Source organism: Seriola dumerili, unplaced genomic scaffold (assembly GCF_002260705.1).
Source record: "Seriola dumerili isolate Sdu_G_001 unplaced genomic scaffold, Sdu_1.0 BDQW01000017.1, whole genome shotgun sequence".
In the NCBI taxonomy this organism is placed as follows: domain Eukaryota; kingdom Metazoa; phylum Chordata; class Actinopteri; order Carangiformes; family Carangidae; genus Seriola; species Seriola dumerili.
In genome coordinates, this window is record NW_019174272.1 from 12,395,671 (window position 1) to 12,413,211 (window position 17,541).

Here is a 17,541-nt window from a genome sequence, read left to right on the forward strand (position 1 = left end):
AGACGGAGCATTTCGGAGGTTTTCCGCTTTCCCCGAAGTTCTTGACAGATCCGACTTCAGATTGAGAGAATTCAAGATGGCTGCTACAGGTAAGAGTGTATCTTGTATCCAAACTGTAACAAAACACTGGTGGGAAGATGTTTTGTTTTTATGACATGTATTGAACCAACTGTATCGTGTTGTTTTACGCATGTCAGGTAGATAAGTCACGGTTGAGTATTTTGGGAAGACACTAAAAGTAGCCAACAAACTGACGCGGTGGTAACCCCCCCTTCTCCAAGTTGGCTAACGTTAGCTGGTTAGGAGTAACGTTAGCATTAAAGCGGTACACAGTAAGTGTTAAAGTAAGCTAGCCACTGAGTTAGCTAGATAATCTCCTTTAGCGCTCCCGTCGGCGCTTAGCTAACTAGCTAGCTAGCTAGCTAGTTTTAAATCGAGCAGAGAGGAGTTTACAAAAGCTCTGATAACTTTGCATCGTTAGCATTATATCGCCACTATGTCACTTCGTACCTACTTACTACTATATTTAAAAGCAGTTGACTAGTTAGCCAAAGTCATTTAATTGGCGCCCCGAGTGAAACGTGGCCTCCCAAAACTCGAAATGTCATATTGCATAGCAGGCAAATCCTATGGTAAGCTAACTGGCCAACGTCAGCTAGCATTAGCATCACGCGAGTAGTTAGCAAGTTTGCAGCTTTGACTGTCAGTGCTTCATTTCAACATTAACTTAACTCTCGGCCTATTAACGTGGTAGGTGACGTCAGGGAAAGTTGACATTTGTTATGTGAGATATCTGAGTTGTATAAAGCGTTGTCGTTTGTGCCGCTAAATTACACAGATGTAACGTTAATACTCGGTAACGTTACGTGTCATTCTCTCGTGTATGAACAGACATGATTTAAAACTCGGGTAATTACGTTAAAAGTTTTCCTCTTCAGGGACAAAGGTTGTTACCTATGTGAGAATCACTAAGAACCCTTCACGACTTTATCTGGTTTACCTTAGATAATGCATCCATCGGGCAAATAAAGTAGTTTCAATAACGTTATGAATTCAAGATTTTAAAGTATCCGTTGTGGCTGCTGTCCAGCGGACTGGTGATTTTTGTTATCTATCGAGATATGTATTTATAGTGTCTTGCATCACTTTCTCTCCATATAACTAAGTACAGTGTTGAGAAAGGATGCACTCTTAATTTGATGTATTTTTCCTTTATTCATATTTTAATAGTCATGAACAACTAATTCTCCCAATAATCAGTCTGCTCCATGTTTTTATTTACGTCATATTCCTTTTACCTATGTGTATAATCTGGCATTTGTACATTATTATTATACTGTACATTGCTAATGTAAATGAAGACAGTGTGTGCTATGTTGGATTCTTATAGTTGATATGTTAGGAGGGGGATCCATATATCTGCGATATATATTGCGATGCAGGAATTTGCACCAGATGACTTGCATCACTGTTTTTGGTCAGCATCAACCTTTCCATAGCCTAAATAATTCCATACAACTGACATTGCTTTTCTTTTTGCAACCAAACCTTCCTGTTCTGTGCTATTCTCCTTGTTTTTTTTGTTTTTTGTTTTTTTGGATAAACTCATCAACAATGACTGTGATTGGTGGTTCTCTGTGCGTGCAGAGCCTGTCACTCACTAGCAACAAACTGTATCCATGAATGTTTAAATCAGAGTAAAGTAGTTTCCTTTTGAATTAAGCAGCACAAAAATTGTAGCAAGAGATACTTGATACTGCTCATCCTGTGATGTGACTAATGAGCATGTTCACATTGTGATGACTATGCCAAAACGATATATTGTGTAGCCCTAATATCTAGGACAGAAAATGCCCCTTTGCCTCAAAAATCAGTTTCAATAATTACAAAAGGTATATTGTGTCCATGTTCTTACAGGTTCAAAGTAAAGAGCCAACTCCTCTGGACCCCACTGTGTGCATGAAGCTGTCCTTAGGTTGCAGTGCAAGTGCTACATCCCCCAGCTCCTCTTGCCTGTCATTATGTCCTCCACCTCTTCCTCCTACTCCTCCTCGGGGGAGACTAGTCCGGAGGACGTACCCCGAGGTGGGGGCACCATCCGAGTCTACCTCCCCAACAAACAGAGGACAGTGGTGAGATCATTGGCTCTATACTTCTCTTTGTTAATGATGTAGTGGCATGCAATACATTCAATAAATAAAAATGTGAGAAGTGGATCATTGAGTGATAGTTGACAGTGGGGCTGTGATGTTACGGATCTTTTACTACCGTGTGGAAAAAGCAATGTTTCCCCACAATTTGGCCAATTACGTACCCCCCACCAAACCTTCCAAAAGAACAACACTATCTGCAAAAGTTGTTAGATGGGTGAATGGACAGATACAGGAGGAGAAAAGCGTAAGGGGAGATTTTCTACTATAACTTGTAGTCCAATTTGTGTGTAGAAATATTTTTACACTTCTTATAAAAACATAAAAGATCTCTAAAGTAGTGGTTAGCTCTGTTGCTTTACTGTAGAGGTTTGTGCAGTTCAATTCAGTCCGTCCATGCCCTGCTCTCTCCCTCACTCACTCTCACACACACACACACACACACAAACACAAACATATTGGCAAAAATGAAATACAAAAGGAAAAAAGAAGTGGTTATGACAGTAATGAACTCAGCCCTGCAGTTAGCATCACATGACTCCAGTATTGTGGTTATGCTGTTATTGTTGCAGCCCTAGTTGACAGTTACCACCACTGTTTGTTGGAAGTGTAATTATTCACTCAAAATTTGACATCTTTCACAACATGGTAATGAGTATGCCAGTGGTCTGTTGGTGTCAGGTTTCACAGATGGTGCCTACCACCATTTTTCACTTCTTTGAGTTAAAATTCCTATCAGACATAGATTTCATGTTTTATGTATTAAATTTTTCATGTATTATAGCACTTTTTATTTTAATGATAACAATCAAAACATTCAGAGCTGAACTGAGAGCAGGGGAAACATAAAGGAAGCTCAATTTTTATTTTTGTTTGACTGAGAGAGATCACTTATTGATTCCCCAGTTTTTACCATGGGTGTAATCTGTAAGCATACAATCAGACAGAGATAACAAACAAGTATATGATGTGGTCAAATGACAACGACAACATTGAAGCTCTTATCATTGGCTCATCACAGTGATAGGACTTAATAAAGAAAAAAAGAAACAGAGTTTTTTTTTTAAACAATTTTAAGGTTTTTAAAAACCATTTTGTTTTAAAAAATTGTACTGTTTTGCAAATTATTTGTCAGCCCACTCACAATAACTTCACAGCAGTGAAACATCAGTGGCCCCTGGCCCATCAGTGGTCCATAGGTAGGGAACCACTGTTCTAAGCCATAATTTAATAAGCCATGAGAACTTTACTGGCTGAATTAAATCAACAACAACACTATGTACCAGGTCTGCTTTGTATTACTGTGTTAGAGATGAATATATATGTGAAATTAATATAGATGTATATGTCAAGTTAAGTCAAATTTTATTTATATAGCCCATAGGTTTGGGTGCTAATACGGTTGCAACGTTGTTTGTTTCACTACCATCATGAGAAAATTCTGCTGCACAATGTGCACATATATAGACCATAATAAATGCCTTAAGAGTGTCCAACACCACTGACTGTGTGGTTGAAGATGCTATGAAAGTGAACACAGAATTTTTTGTCAACAATGTACTTTTTCAAATGAATAACCTGTCAGAAATGATTAACAAACTAACTAGGTATTTAGAAGTGATCATATATGCACGTCACGTGACAGCTTCTCCTCAGAAGGAGCGCACCCCAAATGACAAGCAGATAGAGGGGGCTGGTAAAGAGGCAGACAGACAACAGACAACTTGATAGAATTTCGTTGGAATTTCTCCCGGCCCTCCTGATGGCCTGTCGGACTGACAGAGGGATCTGTTCTGTTGTCAGTGTGTTCTAAGAGAGAGAGAGAGCAAGAGCGGGGCAAGGAGAGACTGAGCAAATTGATGTGGTGCGCACTGCTCTACAGTGAAGCAGTGGCACAAAACACAACATTTAACATCTTTTATTTTATTTTAGTGTAAATGAATTTTAGTTTTTTATGAAACTGTGGTGGGACAATTGGTGGACTGCCATCTAGATAATTCATGAGAAACACTGAATGAACATAAAGACATGTTAAAAATGTTAATTTAACATAAGATCACTGTTAAAGTCCACTACAGCCATCTTGTGGCAGGAAATGATATAGCAGCTATTGGTGGTTCCCTCAAAGGTAATACTGTATACCGCAGAAAAATTTGGGGAAGGTTTAAAAGTATCAAAAATTGGATACCGCCCAACCCCAATTTGAAGAATCACAAATTTACCTCAACACCTTCTGTCTTTAGACCCTTGAATTGGACAAGGGAAAGCAACTTCCAGGTACCAGGCCAGAAGATAGGACAGTAATCATGTTGGCAGGACAACATGGAGTATGCTATATATTTGTTAAAAATCTTGTGTAGTAATATCATCATGGAACTAGCAGCTGTGGTCAGAACAGGAATGTAACATTGTTTGGGGGAAAAAAATATCTGTACAATGGACTGAAGTTCTAGTCTGACGGAAGTTGTCTGTCACAATATGAATCATTTGTAGTGTCAGCATTAACTCAATATGTGACTGTCATTTTTGCTTATCAGTACTTTAAGTATGCTTCCATGTTACCTGTGTGAATGTCATTTCAATGCCACTCTTGTCCAAATTTGGTTTCTTGTTCTCAGGTGAATGTTCGCCAGGGACAGACGGTGCACGAGAGTCTAGACAAAGCGCTGAAAGTGAGAGGCTTAAGCCAAGACTGCTGTGCTGTATTCCGCCTTCTAGAGGGGTAAGATGGTCTCACTGTCTGGTGGATGTCCACCCACACTATACAGGGATAATGGGTTGCATTTCTCATCACCTACATAAAATCTCAAGAGGCAACTGCAAAAAATTTTCACAGTCCACAAGTCCCTGGGCTACATATTGTACAGTGTGGTTTGTTAATGCATTCATGAAATATTACGACTGAAGACAGATTATGAATTGTGGTGCAGACTAATTGTGTGTGTTTAAGTTAAGTGTGTTTAAATGTAAGCAGTTCAAGTCCAGTGCCTAACCTTAAATGGTACAAGGTTAAGCCGCAAACTGCCCAACGTAAAAAAAAAAAGAAAAGAAAAGGAAAAAGAAAATCGCCAAAAACTAAAATAGAAGGAAAATTTTATAGATAACAGGCCATTTTGAGGAGTTAGAAAATTGGGTAATTTACAGTTTTCCTGTAGGTAGCTGACAGCATTTGAGGTATCTTTGCATGCCATTAAGAGTTGGAGGTGATATTTTTTTTTCTTTTTTAAATGTTGGCCTATAAAGTTCGTTGAGACTGAGGCCTAAATCTTCATTTCATTGCACAGCATTCCTTCAAAAATACCCCACCTAACATGTAAATCCAGCTGTCGGCTTAAAGACGTCTGTTGTTTTGTCAACCACTTGTATGATTGCTTTTTTGTGTCTTTGCCTCTCCAGTCGCAAGAGACTGACAGACTGGGACACAGACATCACTCCTTTAGTTGGAGAAGAGCTTTTAGTCGAGGTCCTGGATGATATTCCTCTCACCATGCACAACTTTGTAAGTAGCTGGTAAACACGCATACCCTGATTTTTCTGTACCTGAAATACCGTACCTTATACTCACAGAATGCCAACCTGAAAAATGAACTTGAAAAATACACCTAATTATTGTTTATCTAATGAATAATGAATACTCTTTGTCTGTGCAGGTACGGAAAACCTTCTTCAAGCTAGCTTACTGTGATTTTTGCCACAAGTTTCTTTTTAATGGCTTCAGATGTCAGACATGTGGCTACAAATTTCACCAGCACTGTAGCAGCAAGGTCCCGACTGTGTGTGTGGACATGGATACCGTGAGCAAACGGTGAGTTGGAGAAGAAGCATTCATTGTCATGGGCACCAAATGCCTTTCTAGTCATACAGTGCCAACAAGGGCAAAAGTTATTTTCCAACCTGCCAATGTTTCTTTAGCAGGTCGTCCAGACCAAGCATAGGTGCGATATGGGGTAAAGCTGAATTTCCGGAATTTTTCTTCAAATATATTTGATCAAAATAAAATAAAACTGCACCTGTTATAAATAGATGGAATTCCAAAAATAGGTGTTGAACAAAAAAAGCATTAAAACATACGAGTTTTCACTGTTGTCTGGAGTTTATGGTACTGTTTCTGAGGTCAAGGGTTCATAGTCACAGTCCAAAAACACAAGAGTTTATGACCAGACAGAGAACAAAGATATTAGAAGAAAAAACATAACCACAGCGTGGTGAAAGGTGGTGCTGCAGTGAAGGGAATTTGGATTCAAATCAAGAAAAAAATGCAGCCCTTATCCAACGACAAGGATCCACAGATGAGCATGATGGTATAAAAGCTTGTCTTTTATATCAACAGATAGATAGATTTCAATTTCTATGTAATTTTTACGTGTTTAAGTAGTAATAATAGTAGTTTCTATTTGCAAATGTTAATTTTGTCACATCAAAATCTCCTTAGTCATCAAAAATGGATTTTGATATATATATTTTATCCCAGTTTTTGTGAAAAAATCCACACCAGCCACTGAATTGCTCAGTTAGTGTGCTTATCAGATTGTGGTTTCTGGTTGTTAGCTGGGTTTCATGTTTGAGTCAGGATAAAAGAGCATAAATTTCACATAACCAGAGCCTCACCAACCGAAAGTCTTTCATCTGACGTTTGTTTCATTATGTCTCTTCAGTTTCATCCCATCACTTTTGCCCTCTGTTTTATCCAGGTGTTATCCTAATCCTTGCACAGATGAGTACCCACGGATATTATTGCCAGATAATTCCCCATCACAGAGCAACCTAGCCTTAACCCCAGAGCCTGCTGGGTAAGCTCCCACACTCAACAAATGATATTCAAATTAAAAAGCCTGTGGAACTGATATTCAGATACAAATTGTTGACTATTTCAATTCATCACACAGGATGGACCTCTTGTCCCCAACCTCAGCCTTTCGCTTCCCCATGCCTGGTGGAGATGGCCAGTCTCTACAGAGACACCGCTCCACCTCCACTCCCAATGTTCATATGGTCAGCACAGTGGGCCCTGTGGGTGCAAGCATCATAGAGGTCAGTGTTCACCCATGTTTTGATTGGTTGCTATTGTTACAAGAGGATCCAATCATATCTACTGACTACTATTTAATCTACTAACCTACCCGGTTGTTTTCTCACCTATCAGGGTAAATACAGTTTTATAAAAGTCAGAATAGCTTCCCCATTAGTTGGCTCAGTTTAGCGATTACAGAAAACAGAAACTGGACGTTGTTACATAGGAGTGTCTGTTGTGTGTAAAATATTTTCATCCATCACCCATTCCAATCCATCCAAAGTACTTTGCAGCTCAATTACAGGAAACATTATGGGTTAAATATGCTTTGAATAATCATTTTTGTTACACAGTTTTCTGCCAGTGAAAAAATTGAGTGTTAGTACAGGGTGCTTTGTATACACTTAAGCAGAACCAACAGGATATGGTCAAAGAAAATTAACCACATGCTAATCAGACTTGTTTTGTAATGGGCGAAGCAACTAGAACTATCAGGAAATTGTTCTTGAAATGTTTGATCTTTCTGAAGTAGGAATGAAAATCATTGATAATAACACTTTCATTTAAGTTTATTTAAGTTTCAAGTTTTCAAATGTGAATTAACTATGCTCTGTTTCTCCTCCTTTTAGGAAGCACTAAAATTCAACAACACAGTGGGTGCGTTTTTGATTATTTTTTCCCTTTGCCTGTTTGAATATTTGGTGGCAGTTTGTAATCTTACACATTTTGTAATCCTACACATTTTGTTATTCTGCTGCCTCTCAATTTCGCAGGTCCTGAGCCCTCACCGAAGCCCTCCACCAGCCCACCCTCTTCTCTCGGCTCTCCAGGTAGGAGACCACCAAAGTCCCCTTCAGAGCACAAGGAGCGCAAGCCCTCCTCATCTGACGACAAAAAGAAAGTGGTAGGTAGTCCTTAGCCTTATTCACAGGTCATTGATTATATTCAGACAGGTGTGTAATGAGTTAATAGTAGCTGGAAAACCCTTGAAGATCCATTCACAAAAAAGTAACAGGATTTACTTATAGTGTGAATGAGTAGTTCATAACATTCAGTCCATGTGTACTTTCAGCACCGAGGGGGCTACAGAGACTCAAGTTACTACTGGGAGGTCCACTCTCGAGAAGTCACCATTCAGAAGAGAATAGGTGCTGGCTCCTTTGGAACGGTGTTTAAGGGGAAATGGCACGGAGATGTGGCAATCAAGATCCTTAAAGTCACAGAGCCGACGCCTGAGCAGTTACAGGCCTTCAAAAATGAAATGCAGGTCTTACGGTCAGTACTGCATCTTCACCCTCTTCATCAAGGATTTTCACTGATTTTTGTTGCTTGTTGAAAAAGGTTTCAAACCAATTTAGTGGGTCATCATTATAAGTGTATGGGCACCATTGACCAATTATCACCTGTTCTCTGCAGGAAGACCCGCCACGTCAACATCCTGCTGTTCATGGGCTACATGACTAAACCCAACTTTGCCATCATCACACAGTGGTGTGAAGGCAGCAGCCTGTATCGCCATCTGCATGTCACAGAAACCAAGTTTGACACTATGCGGCGCATTGATGTGGCCAGACAGACAGCACAGGGCATGGAGTAAGACCTGCTGCTAGATTCCATTTCACCATCACCACTTACTCACTATTTACACCCTTTCTGAAATACTCAACACATCAACTGTCAGTTGATGAGGTGTTTTTTCCATTGCACAACTTTGTGCAATCTGAAATAAGTAGTTGTTAGTTTTGGTTTTACAGATAAATTATTCTGAGATGCATCACTTGTACGTTTCATGAATTTTAAACTTTCCTAGCTTACATCTGTTAAAGGTTTGTTTAACTTGTTTCACATATGGTTTAAAAGCAAAAAAAAAGAGACATAGTGCAGGCGCCAGACTGGCAGTAATGGTAAAAGTAAAGACTGTTAATACTGTAAGAGCCTGTGAGAAAGCTGACGACTTAGCACCACCTTTTTTAACATTGTGCAGGATGCAATAAGTGGAGTTGGGTCTTTCCAAAATTTGGTGCTCTGTCTGTTCCCTTAGGCAGATGAAATCAATGGTTTTGATTTTTTTTTTTTTTTCCTTTTTCAGTTATCTTCATGCAAAGAACATAATTCATCGAGATTTGAAGTCAAACAGTATCCTTTTATTGTCCACTGCCACTTTAGAACTTTGTAAGAGAGACCTGTGTTTGCGGTGTGTGAGTGTAGAGCGCCGTACACTCAGTCAATAACCACAAAGACAATTTTAAACAGCATGTTCTGTAGCTAGCAAAGGTTAAACCACAGACATTAATCATAACTTTAAATAGGCAGATACGTATAGCGACAGTAAGATGTTTATTATTTTGTTGGTATTTTGTGGTGCTTTGGATTTTAAATGAAACACATCAGGGTAAAATTTTGACTTATAGCTTTATATGTGTTAGCATCTATATTGGGTCAACAGTGTAAGAGTTTTCACAGTCTTCAAATGAATTTAGACAATGAAATCAAAACAAACTTTTTGCCCATTTTGGTTGACAAAATTATTTTATTTAGTTAAAAATGTAGTTGAGTAGTTTCCTTTCTACAGCTCTCTCTTCTCATAATTCCTTGCTTGTTGAAGGCTTTTGTGATAGTTAATACCATGAATATATGTATACCAGCTGTCTGATGTAACATTTCCTGAGCTCTGCTGCTAGATATTTTTCTTCATGAGGGCTGGACTGTAAAGATAGGTGACTTTGGCTTGGCCACGGTGAAGTCTCGGTGGAGCGGTTCTCAACAGGTGGAACAGCCTAGTGGATCCATTCTCTGGATGGTAAGTGTCTCGTTTAATGTATGTAATGACTTTGTTTCAATACATAGACATCCTTTATACTGGATGAAGGACGAATTGATGAATGAGTTTTTTTCCTCTTTTTTTCCCAAAGGCCCCTGAGGTAATCCGAATGCAGGACAGCAACCCATACACGTTCCAGTCTGATGTATATGGCTACGGAGTAGTTCTGTTTGAGCTGATGTCAGGGACCTTGCCTTACTCCAATATCAACAACAGAGACCAGGTGACATCACACTCTATTTTGTGTTAACACTCAATCTAAAGCAGAATATCTGATTAATCCAATTAATCTTTCTGAAGTTTTTGCCAAGCATGATGATTAAACACACTTTGAATATGCATAAACACTACTGTGTTAGGGTTCTTAGCTGGAGTGTATTTGGGTGAAATGCTTACAACCTACACCACATTCTACATGTGTAGAGGCAAAAGAATTCATTTAAAGGATGAAAAAAGGATTTCTGTATATCCAGCTTGGTTTTGTGTTTCACTCAGTACAGTTGGCAGTAAGGCTGGGCGATAAAATGATAAAGATAATTATTGCGAAATAACTTTTCCTCAATAGAAACATAAGACATGGTCGATACGACATCGTTCATCCATGTTTTGACAGAGAACAAGAACAGCCAAAGATAATGAGAATAGCGCTGCGCCGAACCAATCATGTGGCTGGAATAGATTTACAGCCATGTCAGGTTAGGTTGACGCACACACCACAGAGCGTTGGAGTAGCAGCCGGTACCAGCACGCGTGTTAATGTTTGGGCTACTGTAGCCAGGCCCACATGTACTACACAATGTACCACATTGTTTTGATTTCATGGTGACACTAGATAGAGAGTCAGGGCAGCTTCAAAGTCATCATGATTCATCCAATGGAAACCATGACTGTCTGTAACAAATGTCATTGTTGCAATAATTCACTCTGGACCAAAAAGTTTCACTAACTGACCAACAGATGGAGGGACACAGATTATAATATGGTGTTTGTCTCAGATTCTCCGGCTGTATCAAATGAAGACTTAAGACCTGGTGGCAAACTTTCCAATCTGTTCTCTTTATAGTAGCTCAAGTTAGTGACACTTGATTTCTATCCCTTCATGAATAACACTGTCATATTTCAGTAACAACCTCCTTTTTGTTTTCTTTTTCAGATAATCTTTATGGTTGGACGTGGTTACTTGTCTCCAGACCTCAGTAAGCTGTATAGTACCTCACCCAAGTCAATGAAAAGGCTCATCATTGACTGCCTGAAGTTCACACGTGACGAGAGGCCCCTGTTTCCCCAGGTAAGTGGTGTATAAGTTATTGATGTAATCTCAGCTAGTGTTTCAACTGCTACGAGCTGTCATTGCTCACGCGTGTCTTTTTAAAAATGGTGGAAATACATGGATTCCACACAAAAGTGCTTCTAAAAAGAATTTTCTTATTTCAGTTCATTTAATTGCTTAATGCTTTAAATGTCCATATATTAGCTGTTAGTAAATTTTGCACAACATCAGTTCTTTGTAAAATCCAGACCTGAGAGTGACAACGACATGTATATGGACACCATACTTAAATCTTATGTTGACAGTTTTCCTTACATTTGGTTTTCCTTCATCAGATCCTGGTGGCCATCGAGCAGGTGCAAGACCTGCTGCCAAAAATCGAGCGGAGTCGTTCAGAGCCTTCACTCCATCGGGCTGTTCACGCTGAGGACCTGAATCCCCTCCTGTTCCACACCACCAGGCTGATGCCCCTCTAAGCTCCCTGCAGCACTGGGCAGAGAGGCTGTCACCCTGTCCGCAACCACAGCACACCTGTGTCTCAGAGAGGCCACAGCTGGCTGCCCTGACAGACCACCACCCAACTCACTGTCTGCCCCTGCAAAGCCCTGGAGCTGCACCACTCAGCACAAAACTCAGTAACGAACTGCAGAAATAACCTTAACATTTACATTGACACATTTGGCAGACATTTGCATGTACTCATTTGGCAGATGCTTTTATCCAAAGCGATTTATAAGTGAGGGACATCATTAACCCCAGGACATCAGTGTCTAAATGTTATAAGAAGTAACCTGTGTCCCACACAGCGCAGGACCCAAGGAACTGTTGAGAGTCTGTCTTTTCCGGTCAGTTTCTATCACATTAAGCAACATGTTGCTTAGGAACATGTTGCTTGGTGTGATAGTGAATGTTCTTTTCCTTTATATAAGTCACAATGATCTGCTCATTAAGTGAAAGAACGGTCTACTGTGTTTAGAAGTATGTTAAAATGCCTCTTATCAGGCCGAGAAAATTCATCAGGTTGACTTGCATTAGACACTCTGTCTTACTGGGAGGTATGTTGATTTTTGACAAAAATGTAAAAAAAAAATATCATTTTTTACACATGCAATGCAAAATTGCGCTGCCCATTTTCAGTAGTAAAATATTCTTACTCTGACCTTTGAAGAGCACTGTGATCCCAGTCAAAGATTTTAATCAGTTTAGCCTGACCATGATGCTGGGGCAGTCGGTTCAGGTCACCTGATTAGCTGACATACTTCAAATGCTCAGTCGTCATGCGCCCCTTTCAGACTGCTAGTGATTTGAAAGCAGACCATGTGCCTGTTTGAAAGACTTGGCATTTTGTCTTAGTCTGAATGGGGACATCCAGTATTTACTGCTTTTGCACAAGCAATATATATGTACAACAAACCAACATGAGGAGGCAGAGGAAGATGACACTCAAACCTTTAGAAGCCTAGAAGATGTTGGCAACTTCATACACTGAACTATGAAAAAAGTTTTAGTAAGAAATAAAGAAAAATAATTGCCTTGATGAAACTCTCTGCATATACAAACAGCAGTGAAAGGCTTGAAAAACACAAGTGGTGGATCTTTGCAAATCAAAATGACCTTGTCTTCCAACACTTGAGAATAACTTATCTTAATTGGATATATGTCATCAAGCAGGCACCCCATTCTTTTAAATCACCAACCAGTGTTTCCATTGAAGTTGCAGTGGACTAATAAAAAGTCAAACACCAAAAGAGCATTTGACATGTGGAAGTTCAACAGCTGACCCAGTAGGATGTGGTCAAAATTGGCTGTAGATACAAATCAACACATTAGTCTATTACCACACTTGTAGAGAATTCGCATTATCCTCTAGTCTTAAAAATCATATTGAATGGGAACAAAACAGTAGGCCAAGTTTAACTGGTTTCAAAAATATAAAAAATAAAAATAAATAAATAAAAAAACAGAACAGTGCTTCATCTTAACACACTATCAATTCCTAAAACATTGATTTCATGTAAGTTGTGTTATTTACCCGACACCACTGGTATTTTTCAGCTCAGTCAGACTGAATACAGGATTAAGTTGTTAGGACCAATATTCTTGAAGTGTATACAGACGGATCATTCTGATATTCAACATTTTCAAGTCAGAATATTCAAAAAGTGTTCCCCCACACATTTTATTTTTGCCAGTACAGGGAAAACCTTTTAAAACATCAGTTAGGTCATCACAGGACTCCTAAAACCCATTGGAATGATAAAATGTTTGTAAGGTTATTAAGAAAATTCAGATTAGGGGCTCTCAGTAGACCATTACCTCGGTGGTGATTGATTCTATAACTACTACTGCTAACCCTAACTCCCAATTCCACTCGTCTACCCCCCACAGTGATAAAGACATGTACATACGAGGCACAGACATTACAGGTCTCATGAGAGAACAGTGTCAGATTGAAGGAACTCTCAAGACTTTCCACAGATTCCTTTTCACTATTTTGAAATCACAATGTCGTCACGCTTCAGATTGCAGATGAGATGGCTTTTACTTGTTTTCTAAATGATTGTCCTTTTTAGCCTACTGAGGAATTGACAGACAGTGAGATGCAGTCTTAATGTTAATGGTTAGTTGTATTGCTGCTACATTTAGTGACTTTTTTGTTCAGTTTTTTTCTGCACCTAGAGGATGACAGACTTGGAGTGCAGTCAATTGCCATAGTACAGAGCTTCAACAAGTCTTTTGCAGTCCTGTCTTAATATTTATTCTTAATCCCCTCAAATGTTGCACCCTGGATTAGCTCCTATATTTCATGCATTCATGCACACGCAGACATTTAATAGTTGTTGGAGATGCATTATTGCATGATTGCAGACACTAAAGGGCTTGGTCTCGTTGGTCAGGATTGGGCTCACTGCTCAGTCACAAAATGTGATATATGTGATCAACTGACCACAAATAGAATCTAACTCTGTGTGAAATACTGCACCATTATAATGGCAATCCACCAAGGTGCAAGCCCGCCTGGCTTTTAAAGGGACTGGGAGATGGCACTATGATTGGTTTATTGCATGTTACACCTAAAACAGTCCCATGATTAATTAAGACATTAAGGACAACCCTTTTGGACCATGCGCCTGGAGCAGCAACTGTTTTTTCCATGTTACATAGCAAAAGTGACCTAGACACACCCTAAATACACATTAGACCATGAGCTTTGGATCATAAAAATGGACCCCAAACTGTGATGAAAGTAATTGTGTGAAGAATGAAAAAAGCTTGAAAGAGAATTTCAAATTGTGCTTGCTTCCACCTGGCCAATGGCTGTTTAAAGTGAGTGTGAGTGTCAAATTGATTTCAGAAAATTTTGAAAATTGTATGACCCACCCGTCACCAATTCCAATGATGAAAATGGAGTTTTAGACACTAAAGAATTGGGCAAGCACTTTGTTTGAACAAGCAAATATCATCCACCTGTTCATGTAGTACTTGGCCAGTTGAGCATTTACCAGTCGTTGGTTTTGGTTTATGCGTGTCGTCATTTTCAAACAAGAGCCTGAAGGAAACTTGAAGTTGCTGTTCTCAACATCAAAATCTGTTTGTGTCACTGTGATTGAGTGTTTCACTGTCCTCTGTTTCATGGCCGAGCTTGTCCGTCCGTATTCTCTACACCTTCTCCTGCTCTCACATCTGAAAAAGAATCGAGGAACCAAACAGTGATTTGTTTATCATGTTACTCACAGAGTTATCTCTGGTTTAGGCCCGTAACTAGTTGCTGTTGTCTTTTGGCTAACGTGGTGAATATATTCAGTTTGTTTCCTTGGGCTTCTTTTGTTCAGGATTTGACCCCTTAGGCAGCGCTGAGGTGTAAACAGCTTTATGATGCAGTAACTTTCCAGTAAACGTGGATGTGTCATAACTTAAGCTGAAATGATTAAAACAAGCTGCCTTACAAAACTATGATACAAGGTCAAAACAAAGGCTACAGCAGCATAAAGATCTTCCTCAGTAATGATGGGGGAACTGCAATGGTGTGTGGTGCCTTCTTGCACAGTTGTATTTTAGAGGTCAGTGTCTCTGCTGTGTAATGACCGTGGGTTGACAATGAGAAGGCCTTAGGGTTCAGCTAACATCACTGTGCTGCTCCAGTTGTTGGATGTGACAACCTGTGCCTTGTTGATCAGGGCGTAGACTTTTGTGAAACACTGCTCCCAATTAAGAGCACAATGCTTCATGAGATTTAAGTTATCACAGGGAATAATTAGCAGTTTGGGGATGGGGCTAAACCCTTTCATGGTTTAAACTGATAATGCCATGCAAAATCACTATTCACCAGTGTGGAACCATCAAACGTGAACATGGAGGCGGGACTTTGTGCTGAACCAAGCCCGGAGCAGCTTTTTCTCTCAGCTTCTTTAATCTGTGACACTAGTGGGACGTACTGTATTTCTTAAAAGCTTCAATAGAATATCATTTGGCATCTGCTTTGACTCGTCAGATATGCTCTCAGTAGAAAGTGACATGTCTGAAGTCGTCAGATTTTCAAAAACAAATAGAAGCCGTACTTGTTCAGTCATGCTGTCAGTACCATTAGCAGAGCAGGAGGTTCAGTCAGTATTTTCATACCTGATAGCCAGTCAGCCAGTCACACTCCTGTGCTGATTCCACTTGCTCAAGGACACACTGACAGTACAGTTTACTGTTTGAATAGATGTGGTTAATTTTTGAAAAAGCAAACAATACATAGAAGTAGAAATGTGGATAATGATAATAGTTTCTAAGGCTTATCAACAGCCAACAATATTGTCATGGATTGTGGATGTTCAGTTTTTCATTTCTTGAGCACTTTAAGGAATTATCATGCATGTTGATTCTTGACTTTAGAAACAGCAGCATTGGAGAAATAATCTCACCCCAAGGTCCAATAAGCAGCTGTTATGAAGCTTGGAAACTCCATTTGCTCATGTAGATAGTGTGGTATGATCAAAAGCCCCAGAACAGTGACTAAAGGGACCTTATTAGACAACAAATATTGAGTGAAGAAAGAGCAACACCTTCTTTCAGATCGTCTCAGCTCTTTGAGGATTTTCAACCAAAGCCTTTCTAGATGTTTCACATTTCCATAGCACTGGCCCCTTTGCTGGATTTATAAGTAACCATTGAGGAAAGTATTCTGTTAAAAAAAACAAAAAAACAAGCCAGCTTTCTTCATGAATGTTGGTCACAGATACTATGCTTTGGAGTTGATCAGTACAGACTAATTGGAAGTATTAGCTTCATGATACTAATGAGTCATGTTTTTTTGCAAAAAAATTTGAACTGCTGCACCAGCAGCAGCTGTGTGAGGGTGATGTTCCTGGTGGTGGTTGGTGTACTGTTAACTGGCTGACAACCTCTGTATACTGTATGTGATGAGACTTAGCATGAAGTGGAACAGATTTTAATGTTTGTGTCGGTCATTAAACCTTGAAATTTAATGTTGTCGAACTAGGGGCTGGGAACCCTAAATGCTCTTACTCATTCCAGTTGTATTGGTGGATTGTGGTTTAGGGGGACACTGGTTTTAGCAGCGGGGGTTGGGGTGGGCATTTCTGAACCAGGGTTGGTAAAAAACTTTGCTTCTGTCTTTCTCTTATTTATTGCAACTGCAACTGCAGTTCTTTGAGGTGGATGAAATGTTTAGAGACAGAGCTCACTCTGTCATTCAATGTTGTCTCTCCAACCAGAATGTTCTTTTAGGCACGGTACTGTCTGTTCCTTCAAATTACTTTTATTCTGATAAATTCTCAGTTACTGCAGGGGCATTTGTAATAGCTGTTCTTTAAAGGTGCTATATGTAAGTTTTTGTTATTATGACATTGCTAACGTTAGCATTAGCAGCTGCCCACCTTACCAGTCTGGAAGTTCAGCATCAAACTTCATTCCTTTACTCACCAAGATCAACACAGATGTTAACTCTTTTGTTTCTATGTCTATTACTTATTTTCTTCTACTGAAGTTAGCATGCTAACCAGCTAGCCCCGCCCTGGCCCGTCTTGTATAGTGAGTCACTCTGGCGTCCGATCCCGGGAAGACGCCGTGTTTGGTGGTAGAGAAAACTTACATATAGCACCTTCAAACATCTTGAGCACAAACTAGTTATCAAACTTTTTTTAGAAACATTTTGTTTATAGGGTTTCACTACGATAGCATTTATTAATGGCAACACTTCAAAATACTGTAAAAGTATCTTGTTATTGTGGTGAGTGGTGTGTTAAACTTGAGCCTGTCCTGTGATATTTAAGAGTAGCTTACA

General features: G+C 39.5%; 1 protein-coding gene across 1 annotated transcript; it reads left to right on the forward strand.

Annotated features, from left to right (window-relative positions):
• The first annotated feature begins 64 nt into the window (after window positions 1-64).
• LOC111227828 (serine/threonine-protein kinase A-Raf-like) lies at window positions 65-17,141 on the forward strand. The gene is made up of 16 exons (XM_022753554.1): window positions 65-89; window positions 1,918-2,132; window positions 4,769-4,872; window positions 5,547-5,649; window positions 5,801-5,955; window positions 6,842-6,940; window positions 7,037-7,181; window positions 7,791-7,818; window positions 7,935-8,065; window positions 8,234-8,436; window positions 8,578-8,754; window positions 9,251-9,297; window positions 9,843-9,961; window positions 10,074-10,205; window positions 11,136-11,270; window positions 11,588-17,141. Exons 2-16 carry the CDS (start codon window positions 2,022-2,024, stop codon window positions 11,726-11,728), a joined length of 1,830 nt encoding a protein of 609 aa, XP_022609275.1. The 5' UTR covers window positions 65-89; window positions 1,918-2,021; the 3' UTR covers window positions 11,729-17,141.
• The last annotated feature ends 400 nt before the right edge of the window (window positions 17,142-17,541 follow it).

What these genes read in the sequence shown, in the direction of transcription:
- LOC111227828 (XM_022753554.1), top strand. Translation starts at nt 2,022, where the DNA reads ATGTCCTCCACCTCTTCCTCCTACTCCTCCTCGGGGGAGACTAGTCCG. An exon ending in AATGAAATGCAGGTCTTACG is followed by an intron (nt 8,437 to 8,577) that starts GTCAGTACTGCA and finishes TGTTCTCTGCAG; the next exon opens with GAAGACCCGCCACGTCAACA. An exon ending in ATATCAACAACAGAGACCAG is followed by an intron (nt 10,206 to 11,135) that starts GTGACATCACAC and finishes TTTCTTTTTCAG; the next exon opens with ATAATCTTTATGGTTGGACG.